Source organism: Cavia porcellus, unplaced genomic scaffold (genome assembly GCF_034190915.1).
Source record: "Cavia porcellus strain 051 isolate PalLab524CR breed Dunkin Hartley unplaced genomic scaffold, mCavPor4.1 scaffold_23, whole genome shotgun sequence".
Lineage (NCBI taxonomy): Eukaryota > Metazoa > Chordata > Mammalia > Rodentia > Caviidae > Cavia > Cavia porcellus.
In genome coordinates, this window is record NW_026947506.1 from 32362921 (window position 1) to 32390291 (window position 27371).

Genomic DNA, 27371 nt, shown 5'->3' on the forward strand with positions numbered 1-27371 from the left:
ATATATATAAATATATATAAATATAAACTTTTTAAAACTGTGAAAAATAGCTATGAAATTATAAGAAACAAACACATTCTGACGTGCGGAATATTATTTTTTATTTCCTGTTAGATTGTGAGTGTCCAGCACCCGGCTTCACTGCCCAGCCCCCGCACCCCACCTCACAGCCCCCCACCCCCCGCACTGTGCTCAACCCCAGACAGAGGAGGAGGGAGGGAGAGGCCGGGGAGCCGCCAGCCCAGCGCCCCCTCCACTCGCTGGGCCAAAAAGCACTTAACCAGCCCCCCGCCTTCCGGAACCCGAACCGGAACCCACCGGAGGCCTCCGGCAGACAATCTAGGGAAGGGAAAGCCAGACTTTGGTTTTGTTATTTCGGGGGAATTATTGTTTTTCTTTTTTTTTTTTTTTTTTTTTTAAGTTTCTTTTGAAATTTTGTTCGTTGGCAAATTCTGTGTGATCTTTTTCATAAAAAAAAAGAAAAAGAAAAGAAAAAATTTAATTGGAAAAAAACACCGTTGCTTGGAGTGATTTATTTCAGGGGCTGGGATCTGGGACCACTGGGGCATCTGTTCTGTGGGGCCAGGGTTGGGGGGATGTCATTCCAGGCACTCCGAGGTGGGCCTCCGGCTACACATGGCTTTCTAAATTTTACAGTTAATTTATGCCAGATGTGATTCATTCCTTGTAACCCTGGATACTCAGGAGGCTGAGGCAGGAGGACCACCAGTTCAAGGCCAGCCTGGGCATTTTAACAAGAGCTTATTTCAAAAAAAAAAAAAGCTGTAAAAGGTGTCAGTACTGGAAAAATTAAGACAATAGAAATTTGGTTAGGTAGCACTGCCATGCCTGGTTTCTCTGTAGCCAGGCATAGCTAGTGGCTTCCAACTGGGCAGGGAGGAAACAGGCCGTGTTCCCTTGGCCAGGAGTCCATGGAGGGCTCACATCAGCTTTTCCTGTAAAATTAGAGCAAAGGTGTTCCCAGCTGTGCACATTCCTATGCCCTAAACCCTAAGCCCATACCTCTGGGGCCTGGAGAGGCCACCATGGGGCCTGGCTGCCCATGACCTGGTGAGTTTGGATGGCTGGTGATGTCATTCTGGGTTTTGATACTGTATTTAGAGTTGCAAAAGAGGCAGAATGATTGCAAGCATTCAAGTGAAGGCAGCGCATGCGAGGGCTGTGTGGCAGAGAAACTGAGTCACTAGCCAGGTAGACATGGGAGCTAAAGGAAGAATGGGATCCTGGCGCCACCTGGCGGCAATCTCTGACATTACCTCCTGGCTTGTGCCTGCCCGTGTCCTGCAGGGTGATCACTCGTCCCTGGATCCCTAAGACTACAGGTTTGGACCGTATTTGGTTCTCTGGCCCTCTTCCAAGGGACCTGTACCCCAGTCACATTCCTTGGAAAACCGAGGCACAAAACTGCAGGAACCTGAGTTGCACAAATCAGCAACAGCAGAGCCTGAGTCAGAAGGCTCAGTGCCCGGGACGGGGCTTCTCGAAGCTTCTATTTTCCACCATGGGCTGGGTTGTGACTGTTCTCAGCTCTTCTCAAGGGCTGAAAGGTCACCTGCGATAAATCCCAGGGCTCCTGCACTCCGCCCCACTGAGTCCTGGCACCCCTATAGCCCAGCAGCCTCATTGGTCCCAGCCTTGCACCCCAACAAGCACTTCCTGGGAGGCGCAGGGGGCAATCTCAGCCGCTGTCATTTAATGGCCAGTGCGGTACAGTCAGAGGACACAGGTGGACGAGACACAGCAGGCGAGGAGACAGCATGGTCACAGGGAGGGCGCGGGATGTAGGAGTCTGGCAGGATGTCCTGGAGTCAGCCTGGTTGCCTGCAGTGACACCAGCCCTCCCAACTTGCCGTAGACCCTCTGGCACATGTGTCCCTTCCTAAAAGCCCACTGTGAGAAAGCCATGCCAGGGCTGAGGCAATCTTGGAGGAACTGCCTCATGTCCCCCAAACGCAGGCCCCTCTCTGCCAGGGTCACCTGAGGGGAGCTAGGGAGGTAGTGAGGACCCGAAGACAGGGCCCAAGCCTGGGGTAGGGGTGTTCCCTGTGCTGGGGACACTGAGGCCAGGGCCATCCTCCTTCCACAGCAGATGCACATGTCCAGTGCTTGAGGATAAGTGGCAGGATCGAGGCCTGAGGGGGACAGGCTGGGGGCTGTGCCACTCCTCCAAGGGCCAGGAGGAGGACCCTCCCCCAACAGGGGTCATGGACAGTGGTGACGACGACCAAGGGATCTCAAAGCAGACCCTGCAGTGGGGTCACCAGGAGGGGGATGCTGAGGCTCTGGGTCTGTCATCCTGGACAAAGGACACACTGAGTGCTGGCCTGGCTCAAGCCTGAGCCACTGACACAGATGTGGCGGAGGGTGTGTGACCACAGTGCCAGGCAGACTCTGGGCCATGGAGATGTGGCCCGGGCTGGCCAGGTGGCTGCATCCAGAGAGGTGGGGCTGTTGGCACAGGAGGGGGCTCACTCAGGCCCTGAGGCACTGCAGGCAGGTAGCAGGTGGCAGGTGGCCTTGGCCGTTCCTTGCTGTGGAGCAGCCTCCCTGAGCGGGTGGCAGGCAGCACTCAGGGCCCCGTGATGAGGGACCGGTTGGCAGTGGCGGCTCGGAAACAGCTGCTGTGGGCGTCGCGGGTGAGGCTGTAGGTGCAGTAGGCCACAGCGGAGCCCAGCGTCAGCCCCGACATGTAGGACACGGTCATGGTGTTTCCTGTGGGGGACAGGGGCCTGAGCAGGCGGGTGGGCAGCCGTGCCTGTGAGGCCATGCTGGGTGTTGGGTGTGCAGTGGGGTGGCAGTGCTGGCCCCAGGAGCCTGGGAGGCCGCATGTACCACCAACAGCACCTGCTGTGCCCTCCAGGTCCAAACCTCCACTGGCTGGCCCCGCCTTCTCTGCCACAGGCCGGGGCCTCACCCGCTTCTCTGCCCCCAGCTGTATCTGTCTCTAGCCTCTGTCACCAGTGTCTTCCTTGTCGAGGACAATCTGGCAGTCCAGTGGGCATCTCCGATGTGTCTGTCTCAAGCCTGACACAACCCCTCCCTGTCTCAGTCAACTGTAGTGCCAGTCTCTTCCCCTTCCCCTCCTCTGCTTGCTTTTTCTGGAGGGGGTGGTGTCACTGGGAATCCGACTCAGGACCCTTACACTGAACTACATCTCCTGTGCCTTTTATTTTTATTCTGAGGTAGAATGTTGGTAAGAGTCCCAGGCCGAGCTTGAACTTGGGATCCTCCTGCCCCAGCCTCCCAGAGTTTTGGGATCACAGTCGTGAGAGCCACCAGCTTCCACACTGAACAGTACACCGTATGCATGGGAGCATCCCCCAACTCTCTTACACCTCATCTCCCATCATCACCTGGCCCTGTGGGCTCTACATTCAAAACAGATCCGAAATCCAGCACTTTCTCCCGGCTCCATGGCACCACTCACTCTGTTGTCTTGGGCCTGGATGGCTGCAGCAGCTCCTCACAGTTACAGATCCACTCGCTTCCATGCCTGTCCCTGGCTGTGGCACATACACCTGCTTCTGCCTCAGGACCTTTGCATGCACCACTCCTTCCACTGGGCCCCACTTCCTTTGCATCTTCATATGGCTGGCTCCCCACTACTTCCTCCCAGCCTGCTTAAAAAACACTTTCTCGGGAAGGTTTTCCGAGATTGCTGTTTACATCATGAACCCCCAACCTCCTGCTGCGTTTTGCTGCTTTTATTTCCATTTTTTGTTGTTTTTGAACTCACTATGTAGCGTAGGCTGGGCTTGAACTCAGTATGATCCTCCTGCCTCAGCCTCCCAGAGTGCTGGGACTACAAGTGTGCACCTGCACCCATTTTTCCAATTCTTGTTTCCCATTACTTACCCACGATGTGACCTCACGTCTAGTGGTCATCTGTATTTATTGGCTGTCTCATCTTGAGACTGTGATCCACAAGTGTGGGGAGACTCTGTCCCCAGCACCAGGAGCAGTGCCCAGAATGAATGACACAATGGACAGATGTCCCCCTAAATGCACCCGAGGCTGCCTGGCTGTGGCTCCTCCTGGCCTCGGTTTCCCTGCTGTCCTGGGGACAGCAGCCTTACCTGCCAGCTCACGCTGCCGGGGGCTCACTTTGCCGGCTGCCAGGATCATGGGCACACTGCCAAAGTAACCGTTGCTGATGCCCATGAGCAGGGAGAAGACGCAGGGCCAGGCTGGGTGCCGGAGCGCGGGTGCCCCACTTGGGTAGACACACAGGATGAACAGGGGGATGAAGACCACGCGCAGGCAGGAGCAGGCCAGCAGGTGGGTGCCCCGCCAGTCCACTGGCAGGGCGGCCAGGATCTGCAAGGAGTGAGCGTGTGGGTCCCCAGTTCTGCCTGTGTCCCCACTCTCTCTAGTGTCCCCAGTACCCTCCAAATCCGCGCAGTTTGAGCCGGGCGTCAGCACACAGCCCAATACCTCCCGTCCCCTCCTTTCGCCCCATGGTGCTCTCAAGAGGTGGGACCAGGACTTTCTTTGAGAAATGGGGTCACAGGACTCAAATCCCCTCATCAAACAGCTGGACAGTAGCAGGACTGAGATTGGGACGCACAAACAGCTGTGCTCATCTCTTGGGCCTGTGTGCTGTGTGACCCAAGGGAATCAGTCTCCCCCTCTTAGCTCATGAGCTTCCTCGCCCCAGACCAACAGTAGGCCTAGTCTCTGACTAGCCTTCGCTGCTCTTCCGAGTTCCTGCCATCTCTGGGGACTTCAGGGGCGCAAGCTCAATCTCCAAGGGTGGGACCCCACTGCCTCACGAAGCTAGTGGCCCGGTGAGACCAGGCTGGGGCGCCCTCTAGGGGGCGCTGCAGGCGCGGCAACCTCGGTGGTGGCTGTTCCCATCCGCCACGCCTGGGTCCAGTCCCGCCAGCCTGGACCCCGGGTCTGCACACCCACCTTGCCCACGAAGTCTGACAGGTTGAACACGGCCATGACCAGGATGGGCAGCCACTCGCCCAGCACGCAGTGGCGGATCTCGGACTCTAGGCCGGGGAACAGGCACAGCGTGATGAAGTAGGTCACGGCGATGGACAGCATGTCGGCCCAGATGACCCGCGCCACCACGTAGCGGTGCAGCAGCAGGGCTGAGGACACGGGCGGGTCAGAGGGCGGCGCCCGCGGGGGCCCTGATGCCACCCACCTGGCACGCATGCGCGCACGGGCGCCGCCCTCACCTCGGAAGCTGGGCCAGCTGCGCTCCACCCGCGCCCGCGGGACGTCGAAGCGCACGTAGCCGGAGGTCGCCTCGTGGGCCGGACTGTCCTTGGGGGACCCACTGCTGGCGAGGGCTGGCGCCTGGTGCTCCTGGAAGGACGACGGGGCTCGGTGGAGGGGACGTACCAGGCAAACACCTGACCCAAGGGGAGGAGCGCTGCCTCAGGCTGCTGTCGAGTTCGCACCTACGGTTTGCAGATCTCTCCCTCACTTACCTCGGCCTTCCATTTTCTTTCTTTTTCCCCAGTAGTGGGGATTGAACTCAAAGGGCACTGAGCGAAATCCCCTGCTCTTCATTTGAGTCAGGGTCTTGCTAAATTGCCCAGGGTGGGATCCTCCTGCCTCAGTCTCACACGTAGCTGGGATTACAGATGTGTAAACTTCACCCTAAGTGCTCACCTTTCCCAAAGCCTCACAGCCCACCCCACCCCGTTCCCCTGCACACACCCCAGCCTGAGTATACAACTGTGCCATGTGCAGAACCCTCCAGTGGTCTCTGCATGCCCGGCCTGGGGTCCCCCCTGCAGCCCCTCAGACCTGTCCTCTTCCATCGCAGGCCATCTCTGGGTCTCTAGGATCCGTGGGGGACACCCAATCAGTGCCTGCCCCACCATCGTGGCTATTTGTTGAGGGGTCGAAAGGTCGCCCCTGCCCACCCCAAGGCACCTCAGCGGCTCTGCAGCCCTGCGGCCACCAGAGGGCACCCGGCTCCCCAGCTGGGCTCGGCCCTCAGCAGAGCTGAGGGCGTCAGAACTGAGCCGGGCCCTCCCTCTCGGCCTGGGTTCCCGGGTCCTGGATGGTTCTGGTGACCTCTGTGTGGGAGGCTGGGGGAGGGGGGCTTCCCTGCGTCCTGGGTCCCTCTTCCTGGGACCGGCAGAACCTAGGGAAGGGGAGCCTCTGTGACCCCCACCCCCCGGACTGTTCAAATGACAGTGGGTGGGCTGAGGTTTCAGGCTGGGCCGGCACAGAGTCCCGCCCTGCGGTCCCCGAGCACAGGAGCCTTAGTCAGCAGTATGTGGGTGCCACTGCGAAAGGGGACCATGCACACCCCGCGTGGTGGTACAAAGGCAGCTGAAGGACCTCGAGCCTTTGTGACAATGGCAGCAGCAGAGAAACTCAACCAGATCGGGGCTGGTCCCCTCTGCATCTGGTGACAAGGATAGAGGCCGAGCTACCCCGGGCCTGGCACAGGCACTTACGAAGTGGATGTCTCCCGTGGCGACATCGTGGTGCACGCGGTAGCCGGTCCTACAGCCCCGGCGGCTGTCGCGCGGCCTCGTGGTGTAATAGAGCACAAAGCGGCTGCGCCGCACCAGCAAATGCAGCAAGAAGCACAGCAGCTCCAGGCCCACAGAGACCAGGAAGAAAATGAGCGTGCTGGCGCGCTCATCCGGGAGTAGCAGCTTGGTGAGGATGCGGCTTAGGGAGATCATCACCCCCGCCGTGCCTGGGGAGGAACGGGGAGGGGCTGGGACACCACGCCCTCGACCACGCCCCCGAAGCAAACCCCGCCCACTTCATCCTGTGCATCACTCCAACTCCTCACAACTCCGCCCAGCCCAGCCTGGGCCAGCACCCTCCCAGCCCTGATCCATCCGGTCCATGGCCCGCCCCAACTCTCTGAGCCTGTCTCACTGTCCTCCTAACTCCAGGAGGTACCAGCTTCCCCAGGCCACTATCCTGGGCCCCAGACACTGCACAGCTCCCCCAGAAGTTGTGCACACTCACAACCCACCGCACCTAGCGCTTGAATTTGCAGCCTGTCTCAGCCTCAGGACCCACTGGCGACGACACGGGACCCTTGCTGTGCGAGGTCCCAGACAGGACACAGGATACAAGAACAGCAAGGTCCTTGAGGGAGCACAGGTGTGCACAGTGTGTGTGTGTGTGTGTGTGTGGTGAGCCTGTCTTGGGAGAGATCTAGAAGCCAGGGTCTACGTGGCAGGGGAGCCAAGTGCAGACCTGAGACGGGAGACCCTGGCTGGGGCTGATATAGTCCTGGGCTGGCTAGGGCACAGGTGAGGGGGCCCAGCACAGCAGGGGCAGGGCCCCAGAGCAGGATCTGATTTCTGGAGGCAGGCAGTGGTGGGTTCCTGGCAGCCACAGCGGGGGGTGGGGGTGGGGTTAATCCAAGTTCAACCAAGGCCCACGGGCAGCAAGCAGCAGGGTGGGTCTGGCCTGGGCCATAAGCAAATCTTTCTTGGTTACACAAACCATCCCCACTCTGCCGGCAGCCCAACCTGGCCCACCCCGCCATAAATTCCACCAGCAGGCAGAGACCTGTGTGCTGGGCTGTCCTGCTGGAACCAGGGCCCCAGAGCACAGCTTCGAGCAAGCATCATCGAAGGCTGCAAAGGCCACCAAGGGGAGTAACAGCCAGGTAGGCCCTGCCCAGGCCAGCCCAGGATGAGGGGGCACAGAGCACAGGGCTCTGTGTGTGGACTGGGCTGGAACCTGGCGTCAGCAGCCGGCACCCAGAAGTGGAGGAAGGCAGCAGGTCAGGAGTGGAAGTCTGGGTTCTGGGTAATTCGAGGGCAGTGTCACCCCTTACTGAGTAGCAGGGTGGTGGCTTGGTGCTGACTGGGAAGTCACTGGGACCCCTGGGTAGGTGTGCTTAGCAGGGATGGGGACAGAGCTCTGAGGGCAGCCTGGTGCAAGGGGGCAGCACCCAAGGTTGAGGGACTTAGGGCTCAGCTTCCTGCCATGCACACACAGATGTGCGAATGCACCCGGAATGCAACCTTAAGGGCCGTCCACATGCACTGAGCTGCTGCACTGCTCAGTCCCCAGCTGAGGGGCCCCAGGAAGAAGTCCTCAGACACCTCCCCCCACCTCACAGCCCAGGGCCCTCAGGGCATGGAATACTCACTCTCCCCGGTCATCACCCCCTGCGTGTACCTCTTGGGCAGCATCCCTGTGTATCCATAGAAGCTGGATTGCTGCACTTAAGAGAGAGACACAAAACCTGAGACACCGCTTGTCCCAGCTAGAGACACACTACATGCACGGCTAGCGCTCCCTGCTGGCCAGCGAGGTGTGAAAAGAGGACAGTGTCCAGGGCAGAGGGGATTGACGCTACCACCTCACAGCACACCATCGAGACGGTGCTGCCCCTGAATAGGGCACCAAGGAGGCTCAGGGTTCTGCCCTCGGAGTGGTTCAGGGTCATCGCCAGCCCTGCTCGCAGGACGGGAGCAGAAACGCAGGCATCACTGCCGGAACAGGCAGTGCAAACCCAGCCACTGCCCCACAACCCGGCCACTGCCCCTGCGTGGGTGGGTGTCCAGAAACTCGATTCAAGAAGCTGCCGGTACCTTGGCCTCTGCAGTCCCGTTCACACCCGGAGGCCCAGCAGGACCAGGTGGTACGGCTGTTCCAACCTGGACTGAGCCCCGGCTCCCATGGCTCTCCCTATTCTTTCTCCTCTCTCCTTTTTTTTTGGTACCAAGGATCAAAATCAGGAAGTCCTGAGCTACATTCTCAGTCTTTTTACATTAGAAAACAATATTTGCAACAGGGTTTTGCTAAATTGCCCGGGCTAGGGCCAGAGATATAGCTCTGTGGCACAGCACCTGCCTATCGAGTGCAAGGTCATGGGTTTGATCCTCGGTATCTAAATAAATAAACTGCTCAGGTTGGCCTCCAGCTACCAATCCTCCTGCCTCAGCCTTCCTAGAGCTGGGATTATAGGTGTGTGGCATCGGTATTTAAAAATATAAAAAATGTGAGCAGCGGAGTGCCTGGGTGGAAAACATGGTTTCGTGAGGCCTTGACTTATACACATATACACACACACAGGCATTTAGGAGATCATGTGTCAGACCTGCTTCTTCCTGGAAGTCATGGTTAAAGGCAACCTGTGGGCGTGTCGGTGCCCACTTGTAATCCCAGCACTCCGGAGGCTGAGACAGCAGGATTGCCAGCCAGGGCTATATAGTGAGTTCAGGAGCAGCCTGCACTACACAGGGAGACCTTGTTTTAAACCCCTCCACCCCTTCTCTACCACCCAAAAAGAAGCGCTACCATCGTGTCAGTGGGAAAATTTTGAATTTTGGCAGCTGGGGTGTGGCTGACAGGAGAAACAGGTGGAAACATATCCTGAGCGTGAGTCTCCAGTGAGCAGAGGTACTGACGGGGAGCTACATATGGTTTCACATGTGTCCATAGTTAGAGGAAATGAATGTGCATTCAGGAGAGAGAGGGAAAGGGGCATGTGGAGTCCACTGTACTATTCTGGCAATCTTTCCATGGCTTTGACATATTGTATTTATTTATTTATTTATTTTGGTTTTTTGAGACACAGTCTCACTGTGTAGCCTAGGCTGGCCTTGAAATTGCAGTGATCCTCCTGCCTCTGCCTCCTGTGCTGGGGTTACAGGTATGTGTCACCATACCCAGTAATTTTGACATATTTTATATAAAATGTTTTTTCAATGTGAGAGGCTACTGATGGAACACACCAGTCACCTCAGCACTCTGGGAAGCTGAGGCAGACGGACCACAAATTTAAACAGCGATTTAGCAAGACCCCTGTCTCAAAATAAAAAAAATAAGATCTGGGAATGTAGCTCAGAGTGAACGCCCTAAGTGCAGTCCCTAGTACCACAAAAAAGTTTGAGCCATAGCCCAAGAGAAGCATTGATGTGGTGATGAGGGTGGGGTGTGCGGAGCTGAGCCTGTGGCCTGACCCCTACCTGTGCAGCCGAAGGCCACGGTGCCCACAGCGGCCAGGTTGATGGCGTAGGCCTGGTCATGCGCAAAGAGCTGCAGCCACACATCACAGACACTGATGAAGAGCAGAGGCCCCAGGGCCAGGAGGTAGCCTGTGAGAAGAGGGACTCAGTATTCCCTTCTGCTCCCCACCACCCGTTCCCAGATGCTGGGACATCTGGCCGGTCCGGCAGGGCTGGCAATCCTGAGAGCTTCCTAAAGGAGGTACCCTTAGGGGCTGGAAGTCTCCATGAAGACCCACAAGAAGGAATAGGGCACTTCGAGAAAGCAAAAGTTTGTGCAGAGCCCAAGGCTGGAGCTCAGAGCTTTCAAGGCTGCAGAGGAGCCCGGCCTGGCCCTGTTCTCCAGCACAGGAGCCCACAGTGTCCTGGGAAATGTGCCCATTTTACAGAAGAGCACAGTGAAGCCAGGCAGCGGCAAAGCTTACCTGTGGTGATTCTGCTGTGCAGGCTCAGCCTCTCCACCAGGGCGTTGTTGAGGAGCACGGCTGCCAGTGCCACCAGGATGTAGGTGAGGCTCATGTCGAAGACAATGGAGGTTCCTGTGAGGATCAGGGTGGGGAAGGGTCCTGGGACGGGTGCTGGGGTAGCCAACTTGTAGGTCCCCACCTGAGTTCAGAGAGGGCAAGGGGCTGCCCTGAGGGCACTCAGTGATGCACAGCTGAGGGAGATTTGAAAGGATGGCTGGGCAGGGTCCCAGCTCTGTGTTGGCTCACACTATGTGGCCCGGGTTCAGGGCACCAGCCCACACTGGCTGGCAGCCGTACCTGGGAACTTGTGGTGCAGGTAGTCCACGTCCGTGATGAAGCTATTGTAGGGCAGCAGGAAGCCCACACCGGCCAGCAGCATGGCAAAGTAGATGGCGTGGTAGCGGTCCTCGGGCACAGGCTCCTCTGTCACTGAAAGAGACACAGGCAGGGTGGGCACCATCCTTGGCATCAGTCACTGTGGCCACCCAACCCCACAGCCCCTTCACCAGGCCACCCAGAAGCAGGAGCACCATCGCCAAATCCATTGTCCACCATCACCATGTCCGTCGTTACCATGACAACTATCACCATGGCTGCTGTCCACCACCAGGGGGCCATGGCCACCATAGCTGCACACCTCACAGCAATGGAAGCAGCTGCTTTTTTTTTTTAAAGTTCTTTTGTAGTAGTGGGGGTTGAACCCAGGGCCTTCACCCTGAGTTACACCCCCAGCTCCTTTTTATTCTGAGGTGAGGTCTCATTGAGTTGTCCAGGTGGGGTTTGAATGCATGATCCCCCTGCCTCAGCCTCAGAGAGCTAGGATGTGGCTGTGTACTTCCAAGCCTACTTTACCAAATAGTTTGGTTTATCCACTCTGGCCTGGCCTGTCACTAGCACAGACTGGGCTTGTCCCTAACTTTGGGGCTTGGTGCAGGACCACAGGACACTGAAGGAGAAGTGCAAACGCCTTGGGAAGATGTCGCACCATCCTCTGGGAAAGGGAAGATGCAGTTCTGGGGGAGTAGGGTGAGTTGTACCGTGCTCAGAGGCACTAGGGCTCTAGAGTCACCTCTCTTTGGAGCAGAAGTGTGGTGCCCAGAGCCCTATGCAGGGTGGACTCTGATGGTCTGGGGTTGCTTTTTGTTTTTTGTCATTTGGGGACAGGGTCTTGCCATGCAGTTCAGGCTGGCCTTGAGCTCACTTTGTAGCCCAGGCTGGTCTCAAACTGGCACTGATCTTCCCTTCTCAGCCTCCCGAATGCTGGGATTACAAGCATATTCTACCACACCTGGATGTTTAACTCCATTTCTTTTTTTCTTTCTTTTATTCTTATTTTATCTCTTTTAATGGTACCAAGAATCGAACTCAGAACCTGCACTTCCGGGCAAGCGCTTGTGCCACTGAGCTAAATCCCTGTTCCTCATTCTTTGGTTCTTTCAGACAGGGTCTCACTCTGCATCCCAGGCTGGCCTCAAAATTGCAGCAGTCCTCCTGCTTCAGTCTCCTGCGTGCTGGTATGATATGGTGCACCATCAAGCTGGCTTGTTTTATTTATTTATTTATAGGTACTGGGGATTGAACTCATGACCTTGTGCTTGCCAGGCAAGTGCTTGAACCACTGAGCTAAATCCCCAGCCCCATACTGGCTTATTTTTTTCTCTCTTTATCTCTCCATTTCCTACTGGTTCTGTTTTTATAGCTGAACCTTGACTGATCCAGCCACTGCCACCATGTCCATGATCACCATGGCCTCATAGTTAAACTACCCTGCCACGATGAGTAGCACACACTGGTGTGGTCGCTGCTGCGGGGCCCCATTTCATGGCATCTGTAGCCACTTGGCGGGACTGCCTGGCCTGTTCATCCCTCCCCGTGGACCACCTTGCCCAGCAGAACTTCTGCTGCCCATGGGTAAAGACAGACCGGAGGGTGAGGCCATGCTCTGAGCTGCTTTGGGGCCAAGCACACAGCAGCCCACGCTGAGCCCAGTGTCCACACTGTGTCTTCACCCAACGAACAAGTCAGGATCACATGGGGCAGCCCAAGGTCCCTGGCAGCAAAGGACAGGAGGCCAGGGAACCCCATGCCCATCCCACATTAGTCCCGCCCTCCACCACTCTACAGGCCTCACCTCTCAGCTAGTGGTCCCAGATCCTCAATTTGGGGAAAGTGAGGCTCAGAGAGGTTTCAATTCTTGTCCAAGGTCACACAGCTGGGCTGACAAACAGCTTTTATTTATTGATTGATTTTTTTAGCATTGGGGGTTGAATCCAAGGCCTTCACACTGAGCTACATCCCAATCCTTTTTGTCCTTTGCTTTAAGGAAAGGTCTCACTAAATTGCTAAGTCACCTCGGCTGGGCTCAAAATTATGATCCTCCTGCCTCAGCCTTCCAGAGTCTGGGGATGACAGCATTGAACCGCTATGCCAGCTATGACAATCACCTCCAGCCCTGGACTGTCTCCTCTGCAGTTGGGCACAGCTGGCTTTGTCTGATGAACATGACCAAAGCGCCCCAAACAGAAGCATAGGTCAGGGCTGATTCATTGTGTGCCCCTCACCTTCCTGGTGGGCACGGAACCCATCCATGGGCACAGATGGCTGCTGCAGGGGATCACGGGGTGTGCATCTCTGCATGTGCTACAGCCCGGGTGCCCCTGTCCAAGGGCTGCCTAGGGCCACGTGGCTGAACCCTGCCTGGGGCAGATGCCTCTCAGCCCGTGCCACACTCACCTGAGTCCACGAAGGTGGGGACACCCCTGGCCCTGATGCCCTGCTCCCGAGTCGCATCCACCATGGCTGCGGTGGCCTCAAGCTGGAAGCTGTCGAAGCTGAAACTGGTCCCCACATTCCTATCGGGTGTGCCCACCACACTGGGCTCCTTGAGGCGCTGGCTTCCCACAGAGCCCATGGCCGCCTGCACTGTGGGAAAGAGATGGGGCAAGTGTGGGAACAGAACGGGGACTTCCCTGGGAAAGACCTTCCCATTCGCACCCCCACTTTTGAATTTTTTTGTTTTCGTTTCTGCTTGAACTTGAACCTTTCTGACTTAGTCTCCCAAAGTACTGGGATTACCAGTGGGCACCACTGTGCCAGGCTTCACTCCCCCTTTTAGTATTCACCAAGAAGGACACAAACTCAGCAGAGGGGTGATGTCACCTCAGGTGTTGTGAGGAGCTCACCCTCATTGCTATGGAGATGAGGTGAGAATAGTGGACACTGGAGCTCAGAGGCCACAGCTGGAGCACCTGAGGTGGCCTGCATGCAGGCGGCTGCAGCAGGCATGGGGAAGGGGAGGCAGCATAATGCCAGGGCTGGGTGAGCACTCAGAACCCGGGCCACACAGTGTGAGCCAGCACAGAGCTGGGAACGCGTCCTGATATGCGTTTGTTATTCAGCCAATGGACATGGGTGATGGGGTGGATAACACCCACTCTGGTCTCAGGCAGAAAGCTGTAGGGCCTGGACCCCCCCCCCCACCAGGTGCCACAGCTGTGAGCCACTCAGGCCTACCATTCTAGGGCCACCATGCTCGGCAGGTCCCCTAGTGTCTCCCGAGGAGTTTCCTGCTGTACTTGGGATCTGCCATCCCTGATCTTTCAGCAGTGGAAGGCGCGTAGGATCTGGGGTGCTGAGTTACCCTGCTGGGTGGGCAGCCCCATGTGCACTGGGGGTGTCCAGCTTTTCCCCAAAACATTATCAACTGATTTTTCCAAGAACACAATTCATTTCTGACTACAAAAAGGATATGTGCTCACTGAGGGGCTAGGGACAAACGTCACACCAGGGGCCCCTCAGCCTCTGACCACACAGCCCCGTGGGAGCACAGCTGAGGAAGGTGACAGGGGCCACCCTGTGGGAGCCCACATGCTGCAGCCACTCTGTCATCTTCGGGCTGACCAGCCAGCACCCCTTACACCCTTTTCCTGGATTTCATGTTCCCAGCTCTCCTGCCTCAGTTTACCCTCTCACCAGTCTCCAGGTGCCAAGCTCTCCCTCCTCCTGGCTCCATGACTGCCCTTCTCTGCCTCTCCACAGAGCTTCCCTGAGCCAGGGACGTAGGCTGGGGCTCAGGGGTGGCAGCCTTCTCTGTTTGTGGTCTTGGATGGCTGGGGAAAGTGACCCTACCAGCTGGGGGCTGACCCAGTGATTGCACCCACAGCTGGGGGAGAAGAGGCTGGGGGCTGGGAAGCAGAAGTGTTTCCCTTCTGTGCTCAAGGTGGCCTCCCCATAGCCCCCTCGCCTGCCCGCCCCTCCAGCCACATCTGTAGCTAGGGGCCACAGCAGGGGCTTAGGATGGGCTGCCTGCAGTTCCAAGTCAGTGGCCTTGGATTCACCCTTATACTCGACTGTCAGCCAGAATGACCTCAGGAGGTGGAGGTGGGTGGAGGCGGGAGCCCTTTGCTTGGACCCAGCCCCTTTCCCCAGCCTCCCGGGAAGAGGACAGCTGGCAGAATAACAGTCCATAACAATTGAATGCTCCTCCTGCCTAGTGAGCGGCTAAGGGGGATGGGAGCTCATCCTGGAGACACCTGAACCCCGAAAGGCTGGGCTTGTGCTCAGCAGGGCTCCTGAGATGCAACCCCTGCACACGAAGCATCTTGGACACGCCTGGCGGGCAAGCGAGGTTTCCGCCCGGAGGAGGCAACGCCATCTGGGAGAGCGGACGTGCTCAGCATCGCGCTCAGCTCCTTCAGTGTGGCGGGCAGCCGCCACGCACACTGCGTGCTGGCCACTGTGCCCGCGGCCTTCCACTCTCCTCCCTTGGCCCTGCGTACTCCACACCAGCAGCCAGAGACCCACGCTCCTCCTGTGTCTCTTTTAACTCAAGCTTAAGGTTAGGCGCATTCAGACTCAAAGACCCAACTGATACACGGTTACTCTCTGCTTCCCACCCTGAGCTGCTGGGATCTCAGAAACGTGTCTGTCTCACAGAGCAGCTGAGATGACACAAGTCATTTCTTTGGCCTTAGGATGACCACTCAGAACTCAGTTTCTCCACTTCACTATTGCAAGGACTCAGTAGAGGGGAATGAAAGCAAGAGAATAATTCACGGAGGAACGAGTGTTGGCAGGAAAGGCCTTCCACACACCGCAGATGTTCAACAGTGGCAGGAACTACCACTTGGAGAGCACGGTAAGGGCCAATGAGAGCCCTTGCCCCCTATCAGCCCTCCCAAGGGATGTGTGTGCTTTCATTTTGCAGAAAGGGCCCTCGAGGCAGTGAAAGGCCAAGTCCAGGACTAGGCAGTTCACACCAGGGCCTGGCCCTGCTGCCCGCCCTGGGCCCCTCCCACTGCAGCTGGGACTGCTGTGCTGGGACATGGTGGAGGTGCTGGGCATCTGGGCGCCAGACCAGTGTGGGCTGGCTCCACCCATCTGGGACCAGCAAAGCAGTGAGGATGAGGGGAAGATTCTGCCGGGAGTGCTGGCCTGCTTGCCCACCTTGGGCCTTGAACTTCTGGCCTCTTAGCCGGATGCCCTTGGATGCCCCTGTCCCCTGTGGCCTCAGGCTAGGCTTACGACAGGTTCCACAGCCCAGCTTTTAGGGAGCCCAACCCTTCTTGCAGTGGAAGGATTGTGAGCTTCAAGACCCTCCTGCTGCCTGTTTCCAGGAGTCCTGAGGACACCAGCTGGGCCAGCCAGCCGGGCCAGCCAGCCCGGATGCTGGGGCAGTCTTGGCCCACCCTGCCTCCCCGGCAGGCTCCCCACAGGTTCCCGCAGGTTCATTCCCAGGGGCTCCACCTGCTTGCAGCAAAGTCGGACCTCAGGTCACCACCCCGGGCACAAGGGTCACCCACGAGGTGACCCCTGTGCCCAGGCCCCGCCTCTTCCAGCAGGTTTTCCAGAAACTCGGAGGAGGTGGCCGGGGGAGGTGGCCGGGGGGAGGTGACAGGGGGAACTTCGCGAGACGGAGGAGCTGGGTGTGCCGGGTGGACCAGCGGTGCCCAGACCCAGCTCGGCCAGGTCCACTGGCGCTGTCCCTTCCCAGTCTGGATCTCGCACTCGCAGCTGGGAACCGGGGGCTGCAAGGCGGGACGGGGCGCGGGGAGACCCTCTTCCCGAGACGGAGTGCTGGGGGCCATGCGCCCAAGGAGGGCGGCGAGGGGGGCCGCGCCGCAGACAAAGGCTCCGACAGGTCCCCGCGCGGCCCGCACGCCGCTCCGCGCTACACTCACCTCGGCTGGGCCGGCGGGGTCCGCGGCGCCCAGAGCCCCCTCCCCGCGGGTCGGGCCGGTGCCCAGGTCTGTCGGGCCCGGGGTCCCAGCGCGCGAACCGGGGGTGGGGGGGGTGGCCAGCGGCGGCTGTGAGCGCAGCCGGAACCCGGCCCCGCCCTCGCACCCAAGCCACGCCCATATCCCCGCCCACTGCCCGCCCCTCCAACACCAATCGCCCGCCCAGGGCCTAAACCCTGCCCCGCTCCTCAGTCCCAGCCCTCGCCCTCATTGTCCCTCCCATCTCCCCCGCCTTGTCCTGCCCTCCCTATGCCTCTGAATACGCAGGGTGAGGTGGGGGACCCAGACTGCAATGCCAGACGCTCTTGGCATAAGGATGAGTGGTCCCAGTGACCTCAAGGTGGCCTGCCACTGACCAACCGGCCATCCATGCTGCTCACCCCTTCAAACTTGGTGCCAGTCCTATAGTCTTCTCTTTTCCTTCAGCTACGACCTGACAGGGTTTTGCAGGGTGAGGAGGAGTTCTTGAGCGGTACCAAAATTCAGAAGGGATTCCAGCAAGGTCTGGGGCTGTGACCGTCCCCTGTGCTGTCCTTGCTTGGTCCCCATCTCTACCCAGCCCCTTTTTCCTCCCAGCTTTAGATCCAGCTCTGGCTTGGTCGCTTCCTATCACCAAGCCTCAAGTTTTCTCCCAGGAAAATGGAATTTTTAACTTCAGACTGAGATGTGGGATGGGGCTGTGTCCCAGCATCAGCAGAGTAGAGCCTCATGGGGTTGTCTGTGATTTGCCCTGAGAAAGACCTGGGACACCTGGGAGAAGTTGTGGGTCGGCCTGCTGTGCGCATGGTGAAGGGGTCCATTGCACAGGGGAGTCCAGACCCAGGGGAAGCAGAAGGGCGAGGCCTCCTTGTCCACGCGATCAGGACCCACACGCAGAGGATGGGCACAGGTACAGCTGGGCACTGGCCAGTCCCCCACCACATGCGTGCTCACTCTGCTTGGAGCCCCGTGGCTTCTGCTCCTCCGGGCACCCAGGGCTGCCTCACTGCTGGAGGTCTGCAGACCTCCCCCATCTCTCCTAAAAGGTGGTGGCCTGGAGAGGAGAGCCTGTTTTACAGTCTTGGGGTTCTGGAGCAGAGTGCAGGGTCCCCAGTCCTGTCATCTGGGCCAGGGGCACTGGCCTCAGGCTCCTAACATGTCTGGGCTGTTAATGGGTGTCCTCAGCTGCTGCCTGAGACTCTGCTCTAAATGCAGAAAGCATAAATCAGGACCAAACTGTAGAGTATATGTCAGGAATGGGAGGACGATATTCAGATGGAATGGGGAGCAAGGGAGAGAGTGAGGGGAAAGGAAAGGAGGGATAAGGGAAAGAGAATGAAGGCAAAAACTGGACGCAAAGCTTTCATAAATCAGGAAGGGAAGAGGGTCGAAGGGAAGAGAGGGGAATGGGAAAAAAAGAATCAAGATATATATCAGGAAGCTGGGCGTGTTGGCTCACACCTGTAATCCCAGCACTCGGGAGGCTGAGGTGGGAGGATTGTTGCGAGTTCGAGACCAGCCTGGGCTACAAAGTGAGCTCAAGGCCAGCCTGAACTGCATAGCGAGACCCCGTCTCAAAAAAAAAAAAAAAAAAAAAGACACACACACACACAAAGATATATATCACGTACAGGTACAAATTCCCTAACATGAATGTGATCATTATGTATATCTAAACTTTTTTTGGGGGGGAGTCTTTAGGAGACAGGGTCTTGCTATGCAGTTCAAGCTGGTCTTGGGCTCACTTTGTAGCCCTGGCTGGTCTTGAACTTGCAGTGATCCTTCTGCCTCAGCTTCCCCAGTGCTGGAATTGCAGGCATGCACTACCATGCCCAGCTGAGGACCAATAAAATTTTTTTAAATGCAAAAAAAAAAAAAAAAAGCAGGAGCCACTCTGGGTCCTTGATGCTTCTGTCTAACAGGGAAGACGGGTATGAACCAAGTGCCATAGTTGTGAGAACATCAAGCGCCTGGCAGATAACCAGAATATGCTGGAGGGGAGTTTGTGAGGGAGGGGCTCTAGGGTGGGCAACTGTCCAGGTGGCCATGGAAGGAAAGCCATGCTCAGAAGGTCACATCAGAGGGTGACATCCAAGCTGGGAGGCAGAGTATGGAAGGATCCCAGGGCAGATGGTGGGATGGGCAGTGCCCTGTGCAATCATGGAGGCACTCCTTACAGTCAGGCAAGAGTGGCAGGGGGTAGGCCCAGGCAGGAGAAGGGGTGGAAGGTGGGGTTGGTGACAAGCAATGGCCGGAGGGCATCCTGCTGGTTGCAGGGAGAGTGCCCCTCTCCCAGAGAGTCTTCATCAGCATTGGAGACAAAAACAGATACCTCCTTCCTAGGTTGCTGATGCAAACTGGAACAACCCTTCTGGAAAGCAAATTGACCCCAAAATGTGTTTACCATTTGGTCCTGAAAACTCAGTCCAAGGAAATAGCTCTAAATATAGAAAAGGCTTTCTATCCAAAGATGTTCGTCATAATGCCCAATGCAGCAATCTGCCTGGCACCCCAAGGCAGCCACGAAGCCTGCGGAGCATCCCTGGGGCCGAGTGTGCAGAGAGCCAGGTTTCAGGATGATGTGGAAATTTGGCTGTGAGTGAGTGTTAGGAGACACCGAAATAGGAAGTGGGAAGAAATGTAAAAGACAATTTCCACTCTTGGGAGCAATGAAAAAAAAAATTGGAGACGCTGAGTAAAGTGATTTTCTGGGAAACTATAAATGAGCAGAAAAGCTGCCCTCAGAAGAGAAGGAAACTTAAATAGAACAATCCCTGACCAGGAAAGAGAAATGCAGTACCAGCCAGAACAACGTAGTGAGTCCAAGGCCAGCCTGACCAACACAGTGAGACTGTGTTTGGTTTTCTCAGAAAACCAAAATCAATCAGTCAAACAGTGGACAAAGGAATTAAATTATTATTATTGGTAACAGGATTACTTAGCTGGCAGATCCATGTGACCTGAATAAAAAACTTTTAAGAGACTCCCGTGGCCTTTCTTCACAGACACAATGAGCAGCTAGAAAAACTCAGTGAAAGAAAACATTCTCTCCCATGCCAGCCAGGTAGAACACCCTGGAATCATTTTAATCAGAACAGGTCAGCAGTTTGCACGGAGCCTTCAGCAGGGGTGTTTATTAAAAAGTGCTCATGCAGGACTGTTTTGAGAAAACAAAGTCAAACTGGGTTTTTTCTACTATCTGCTTTCAACATGGATCACTTCTGTGGCCCCAAAAGTGTTGGGCGTCTCCCCAGGGGCAAGGGAGCTGGCAGGAAGGCCATGGTTGATCACAAGGGTGTGGCCCAGGGTGCAGATGGGAGTCGCCCAGGGCCTGGGTGGGGGCAGAGGTGCAGGGGCGTCTCTGGGTGCTGCCCTCCCGACCTCTGCGCTAGCAGCTGGGCTAGAGATCTGAAGATTCGCTGGCACCTCTGTGGTCACTGTGAGCACATGCCTGGGCAGTCTCCTAAAGCCGAGCAGCACAGACAGAGCCACTTGCAGGCCTTTCAGCCCATTTGGCAGTCAGCTGCGCCCGGGCAGCCAGGATGGGGAAGACTCATACATGGCTGTGCAACCCTGCTGTGCTCAAGGTGTTTGTTACTCAGCACTGTGTGGCCAGAGATAACTAATCCATGGGCTGCAGGGCACTATCAGAGGCCCGGGCCATAGTGTCCTCAGCGCTGGTCTCCAGTGCCCACACTGCCTCACCTTGCCCCATGACACAGGGATCCTCTTCTACCTCTGAGCTGTGTGACCTTAGGCTGCTCACCTTCTCCCTCTGTTTCTGACCCATAGCGAGTCTCTTCTGGGGTCTGACACGTGCCAAGCCCAAGTTCCCTTTAATTCTTCCAGCTGCCCCATCATGGGTGACTAATATTTGCCATCACCCATTTCACATGTGGAGAAACTGAGGCCCAGGTGTGTCCTTGGCTGGGAGTCAAAGCTGAGCCTTGTGGCTGTGCTGTGCTGATAGGTGCAAGTGCTTCAGTGTTGGGGGTCAGGAGCAGGCTTTCGCCATGGGTGCTGTCCCCACCAGTGACCCCCAGCCCGCTGAGTAGCCTTCTTTGCTGACCACAGCCACTCTGGTCACTAGTGTCTGTCTGGCTGCTCTTGCTGGCAAGTGCCCTTGGAGCAAAGCCATCTGGGGTCAGGCATGGTGGTGCTCAGCTATAATCCCAGCACGCTGGGAGGCTGAGGCAGGAGGATTGTGAGCTCGAGCCGAGCCTGGGAAATTTAGCAATTTAGCAATTTAGCAAGGTCTCCAAAGAAAACAGAAGAAAGGCTGAGGGTGTAGCTCAGTGTGAGGCCTTGGGTTTGCTCCCTAGTACCGGAAAGCAAAAACAAACAGAAAACCCCGTGGCTGTCTGTAGAATGACAGATGTGTCAGTGAAGGCACACGGAATGAGCAGGTGACAGTGTGGCAGAGTGAATGAGTGGGTGAGTGACCTCATCCTGTGAGGAGGGAGCTCTCTGTGGTCTCTTGGCTTCCTCCACTCCTGCACGAGCCTGCCAGCCACAGGCTGATGCCCGCTTTGCCCCTCAGTATAATTTCTGCTGTGGCTTCAGAGCAGGTTGTAATGCCCTGAGGCCCAAGAGAGCCACGCCACACAGCTCTGAGCTGTTGCCTCCCTGCCTTGGGACAAGACCTTTAAGATTTTGTTCCCAATGGCTCCTGCTTGTAATCTTAGGAGGCTGAGGCAGGAGGATCGACATGAGTTTGAGGCAAGCCCAGGCTACAAAGTGAGTTCTAGGCCAGCCTGAATTGCATAGCAAAACCCTGTCTCAGGAAAAAAAAAAAAAAAATTCCCCCTGTGCTAGGGATGGAAGCCAGGGCCCTGCATCTGCTAGGCAAGTGCTCTACCTCTCACTCAGCTCGGCCTTCAACTTCACCCTTGAGACTTTTAGAAACTCTGGCACTTTTGTTTGTTTTTTGTTTGTTCCTTTTTGAGACAGGCTCTTGCGGTGTAGTTCAGGTTGGCCTTGGATTCTCTGTGTATCCTAGGCATGCACCACCATGCCTGGCTCGAGATTTTTAGAAACTCTGTAGTATAGCAGAGAGAGTCTAAAATACTAATTTAAAAAAAAAATTTATAGTACTGGGGATTGAACCCAGGTCGTTCAGATTGAGCTACCTTCACAGTTCTTCGCCCCACTTTTTTGTTGGTGGGGGAGGTCTCACTATGTAGTTAAGGCTGGCCTCGGACTTGCAGCAAACCTCCTGCCTCAGCTTCCCAAGTGCTGGGATTACAGGTGTGTACCACTGTTCAGGTAGTTCCTTTAAAAATGGCTCACCAATTAAATTTATTTCAATTCCTTCTTGTCTCAAACAAAGAAACAAAGGACAATCCCAAAACGGTGCCAAAAATCTATACGAAGAGTGATGGGAAGGGCTGGGGATATAGCTCAGTGGCACTGCGCCTGCCTGGCAAATGCAAGGTCCTGAGTTCGATTTCCAGTACCCCCTCCCCAAAAATAAAAGAAAAAAGGAAGAAGAAAAAAAACTGGCTCTGCAGAGCAAATTTGGGCCAAAAAGAGAGAGAGAGAATCAAAAATAAAAGTACACAAGTACACTCTGGTCCAGAAGACAGAGAGGCTATTTGAAGAGTCACTGTAGCAGGCTCCATGTGGCCTCTGCGTCCTTATGTCATGGGGGCCATGGCACCCTGGGAATTTGGCACTGTCCTGGGATCTTGTAATGACAAATCCCACTCATTTCCCCAGCTGGCTTTGCTACTTCCTACCTCCTGTCATCTGCCACGCCTGGCTACCCCAGGCCTTTTCATCTTAGGGCAGAGTGCTATGGTTTATATCTAGATGCCCTCCCAGGCCTCATGTGCTCATAGACCAGGCTTTTGAATGGCAATTGGATTATGGGGAGGCAAAGCTGATTCACCCTAGGGGGACAGCGTCTGTGCAGACCAGGGTCTCCAGGCGCATGGCCTGGGTCATCTTCCTCCTTGGCACCTCCCTGTCCAGAGATTCTGCCTTGGAGTTGGCTGATTAGGGGCTGAAACTTCTAAAAACAGGCTGGGTGTAATCTCAGCTATTTGGGAGGCTGAGGCAAGAGGATCTCAAATTTAAAACCAGTCAAGGGAATTTAGCATGATCTTGTCTCTAAATACATAAACAGGGCCCTGAATTCCAGTATTACAAAAACCAAAAACAAAACAGAATACCAAACTGAAACAAAACAAAAATAAAACGAACCCAACAAATGAATTCTGGAAAGAGCCCAGGTCATCAAGAGGAGATGACTGAGGAGCTGGTGGCCACAGCACAGGATCTCTGCTTGGTATATGAAGGATGGGACCCCTGGACCCCTGCAGCTTGAACAGCTCTTAGAGAGACCAGAGTCAGATGCAAAAGACAGAGCAGTTCCCTTTCCACCGACTTCCAGAGCAGGTGAAGGCAGACTCAGGGGTGCCCCCCTTGAGGATGGTGGTGGTGGAGTATGCACTGTCTAGGACGGAGATGCTCTGTCTCTTGGTCATGATTCCAGGCACCTTCAGTTGTCAAACTCAGCAGAAGTTCACTTCTGATCTATGTATCACTGCCTGGGATGCCACTTTAGCCCTGCGCCTGCCCTGGGCTCAACCCCAGCACACACAAAGCATTTCACTATTATAAATTCTGCCTTAACAGCAACAACAAAAACCCCAAATGCTGGCCTCTAAGAATGTACATTTAGGGCCGTCATGTCCTTATGTCTGCATCTGCCTTTGAAATGCATTTTTGGGAAGATGGACCGTTGGCTGGCACATGCCTGCCACCCCAGTACTCTGGGAGGCTGAGGCAGGAGAATCAAAAGTTTGAAGCCAGCTTAGAAAACTTAGAAAGACCCTATCTCAAAATAAAAGAAAGAATAAAGGGGTAAGGGCTGGGGTGGAGGCCAGGGGTGAAGCCTTTGCCTAGCATGCCAGAGGCCCTGGGCTCCATCCGAGTACTATGTAAGTGAACAGCTGGCTAGAAGGCAGGCAGACAGGGAGAAAGAAAGCCAAGGCGACCAGTGTGTGCATACGAATGCTCACGACACTGTTCCTTCCGACCTCCTTTAAGGTTTTCCTAGTAAGAAGTTAAAGTATGCCCCACCCCTGCTCCCGAGGGGCTGTTCCAGGCCCTGGCTGCTGGCCAGCAGCTTTTTGCCAGTGCAAACCTAATTTATTCCCAACTTATTAACTTAGAGCGCATTAGGCTGTTTCCCATCAGCCCCACCTGCCGTGGAGAGCCACCCGGGGCTGTGGAGAGGCTGTGGGAGCGGCCGTGGCCATGGCTCCCGGGGGCTGGGGTGACTGGGGCCTCTCTCCTGCCCCCACCCCTGCACAGGCTGCGGTCTTCACAGAGGTCACCTGAATTCTCCCAGCATTGGTTCCCCAGAGCCCATCACAGACAGGGAAGCCAGAGAGTTTTGAAAGGGGAAGCTGGGCCTCTGGGGGTGACACCTGATGGTGGGGGTGGGGAAAGTGACACTCGGCCACACAAGATCAGGCCAGCTCGGCTTGCGTCTAGTTGGCTGCTGCTGGTTCTTCCTCCACCCCTCCACCATGCAGCAAGACTCCCCGAGACAGTGAGCACCATCGGTGTGGGCAGAAAAGACAAACTGAAGGCCAGATGGAGCGTAGCCTGCGGCCCGGCAGGCCAGGTAGGGGTGGCCTCGCCACACAGCTGTAGCCGGGCTGGGGTGAAGGATATCCCTGCCAAGATGGCACAGAGTGTGGCAGGACCTGCCCAGAACACACAGCAGGGCCAGCAGATCTCAGGCCATCCTTATGCCGGTTCCCTGGACACCCATACCTCCGACCCCTGGGGTGGAGACCCGACAGCTGCACCCGGCCAGGCCTCTGAGACGAGGCCCCAAGCCACCTTCAGCCTCCCTGGCTCTAGTCCCAGGGGTCCAGGTCTTGAAGCGAGTGGACTCCCAGGCCTGCTGTGGCTGCTGGCTGTCAGCCTAGGACAGGAGCCGTCTGGCCCTGGTCCAGAGCTGTCTGGAAGCAGCTCTTCATTACCAACTGCTGTGGGTGAGGTGGGGGGGGGGCAGGAGGCTCTCCTGGGGGTGGGAGCCTCAGGTGACCCCAAGGCTACAGCTACCAGTAAGCTCTGGCCTGTGTCTCTGCACCAGCCTCAGGCCACACTCCGTCACCTGTGGCCCCCACATACCACGAGGCCCCTCTTTTACACATGGCTCATCCTTGAAGTTCCTGCTGCCTGCACACACACTCCCCGTCCCCACCGGGTCCCATGCTTCTGTGAGGTTCCAGGCCACACCTCCTCCCAGAAGCCCTCCGGACTTGGGTGGAGGGATGACCCTGCATGCTCATTCAAGGCTTGATGACGCCCTGCTTGCAGGTGGGGTGAGGCCTAAAGAGGTGAAGGCAGCTCCCCAAGGTCGCACCGCTCAGCTTGGGAGCCCAGAGGACTTGGACAAGGCCAGGGAGAGGAGGCCCCAAGAGTGTTGTTGAAAGAACACTGAGATAAGACACGCAGGAGAGTGGGCGGCCGTGACCCCAGCCACCCACCACCCAGGCAGATGAGCCAGGATGGGTGACAAACTGGGACCCATCAGTTCCCCTGGGCAAGTGGGGACCCATTTCACAGGTAGAACGAGGAGCCTGGGGCTGGCCGTGGCGGGGGTGGGGCAGAGCCAGGGTCTGACCCCAGGGTGCCCCGACCGGAGCCAGTACCTTCAGATCCCACATGGGCCTTACCTGAGCTCCCCCGTGCTCCTCCACGCCTGTCCTCACTGTCTGCTGTCAAGAGGGCTGCAGGAGCCTTTGTACTCTTTATTTACAAGAGGAGACTTGTGAGCAAATTAGCAGGGTAACCAGGGAAAATGTTTGGCTTCCGTGGGCGGGAGCTGCAGCCATCTGTTCCCAAGTGCTGAGAAAACACTGGAACTGTCGCTGGCAGAGGCTCAGGGGCCAGCAGAGCTTTGGAGAGTCAGCCTGTCAGGAACAAGCTGTATGTCTCCAGCCGCGCACTCGCCCTCTCTGGTGTTAATGTCTGGTTCTGTGAAGCTGAGGACCATGTCCAGCGTGTAGCTCCTGGGTGCTGCCTGCCTCCCCACACCTCCAGCTTCCCCGTGCTGACCATACCCTTTATCCTCCAGCCCCAGGACCAAGTCCCTCCTAGGCAGGGAAGGCCACCCGTCACCACTAGGGCACAGTGGCCCGAGGGGTTTTATTAGGGAGGACCTCATTTGATCCCAACTGAAAATAGCTTTATTGTCTTCTCTGCATATAAATGTGATCATTCATCCAAAATGTGCGCGGCAGCAAGACGAGGAGACTCGTCCTGCCTGGGGATTATCTGTCCAGAGTCCTCTACAAGAGGGTCACCATGGTAAGTCCCGGGTGGGGGGGTCTCACCACTGGGATACTGCAGGGACAGGGAGAGACAGAAAGGGGGTCACTCACCTTGTTAGGGCTTAGGTCTAGGATGGCCCCCAAATTCTCCTGTGTTCAGGGGTTTAGAAGAGGATGGGGGACCAGACTCCTCAGTGGAGCCCTCCACGGGTGAGTTCAGGGCTGAATGTGCAGGTAGGAGGAGGGTGACCCGAAGGGTAAGTCTTTGTCCCTGGCTCCTCCCTTCTATCTCTGCTTCCTGGTTGCCATGGCCCCCCAGACCCTCCCACTGTGCTATTTCTGCCTTGGAGCCAATTGACCATGGACGGAATCCCCTGAGCCCTGAGCCAAATGAGATCTCTGTTGCTGTAGACTGTGAGTGTGACGTGTGGTGTCCTAGAGATGGAGAGTGGACAGATACACTTCCCAGCCCCAGACTCTTTGCTTCTTCACAGGGGCCCTGGAGATGGTGATCTGGAGGATGAGGTTTCTTGGGGGACGTCACCCCTCGTGGGTCTGAGCCTCACCACCTCCTTCCGGTCTAACCTGAGACAGCCTCCTTAGCCTCAGCTGTGTCATCTGTAAAGTTGGGTAACAACAGGACCGTGTCAGGCTGGGGATACAGCTCAGCGGCATGGAGCTTGTGTGGCAAGCACAAGGTCCTGAGTTCGATCCCTCATATACAGAACTTCTGCAATGGTAAACAATAGGACCAAGTCATAGAATTGATGGAATTACATTAGTGACGTGTGACGATTGTCAAGCCAGGGCTGGCCCTGCATAAATAAATGCCCAGCTTCTATTAGCTTGGCCAGCAAACCAGCAATAAATGTCTAGTTTTTTTTGTGTGTGTGTGATTGGGAATTGAGCCCAGGGCCTTTACACTGAGCCACATCTTTAGCCCTTTATTGATTGATTGATTTTTTTTTTTTTTTGGTCTTTTTTGAGACAAGGTCTCGCCATACAGTTCAGGCTGGCCTTGAGCTCACTTCATAGCCCAGGTGGTTTTGAATTTGCAATGATTCCTTTGCTTTAGCCTCCTGAGTGCTGGGATTATAGGCATTCACCACCATGCCCGGCCTATAACAAAGCTTCCTTGGTGCTAGAGATGCTGGGGATTGAACTCCGGGCCTTGTGCATGTCGAGCATACGCTCTACCACTGAGCTACACCCTTGTTGGATCTGTAATTCTTAATCATGGTGTGTGGCTCTTTTGCCCTTCAACCCTCACCAAATTTCAGGGTTGTCAGGGTGGGCCTGACCCCATGTTCTACACTCCGTGCCTTTGTTGATGCTATTTCTTCTCCAGGACACTGTGGTCCCCGGCTGCCTTCTGGAATTGTTAGCATCTCTGATCCTGTGGTTGTTACA

The 27371-nt window shown here is 56.2% G+C and overlaps 1 protein-coding gene across 4 annotated transcripts; it reads right to left on the reverse strand.

Annotated features, from left to right (window-relative positions):
• Positions 1–1692: 1692 nt before the first annotated feature.
• On the reverse strand, positions 1693–25489 carry Slc29a4 (solute carrier family 29 member 4). Of its 4 annotated transcripts, none has more exons than XM_063234071.1 (11): positions 25365–25489; positions 13184–13372; positions 10748–10879; positions 10409–10522; positions 9945–10073; positions 8120–8194; positions 6450–6697; positions 5211–5340; positions 4933–5120; positions 4098–4338; positions 1693–2733 (listed from the first exon to the last, which is right to left on the reverse strand). In XM_063234071.1, exons 2-11 carry the CDS (start codon positions 13359–13361, stop codon positions 2591–2593), a joined length of 1578 nt encoding a protein of 525 aa, XP_063090141.1. In that variant the 5' UTR covers positions 13362–13372; positions 25365–25489; the 3' UTR covers positions 1693–2590. The 4 variants fall into 4 exon arrangements, with proteins under 4 accessions (XP_063090141.1, XP_063090142.1, XP_005003782.2 ...); XM_063234072.1 differs by lacking the exon at positions 25365–25489 and adding an exon at positions 16630–16789 and having other exon boundaries at positions 13184–13367; XM_005003725.4 differs by lacking the exon at positions 25365–25489 and adding an exon at positions 16630–16789.
• Between the last annotated feature and the right edge of the window lie 1882 nt (positions 25490–27371).

Coding starts and splice junctions, on each gene's coding strand:
- Slc29a4 (XM_063234071.1), bottom strand. CDS start 13,361: ATGGGCTCTGTGGGAAGCCAGCGCCTCAAGGAGCCCAGTGTGGTGGGC. Junction 10,074..10,408: donor GCACAGCAGAATCACCACAG/GTAAGCTTTGCC, acceptor CTCTTCTCACAG/GCTACCTCCTGGCCCTGGGG. Junction 2,734..4,097: donor CCGGCAGCGTGAGCTGGCAG/GTAAGGCTGCTG, acceptor TGTCCCCCACAG/GAAACACCATGACCGTGTCC.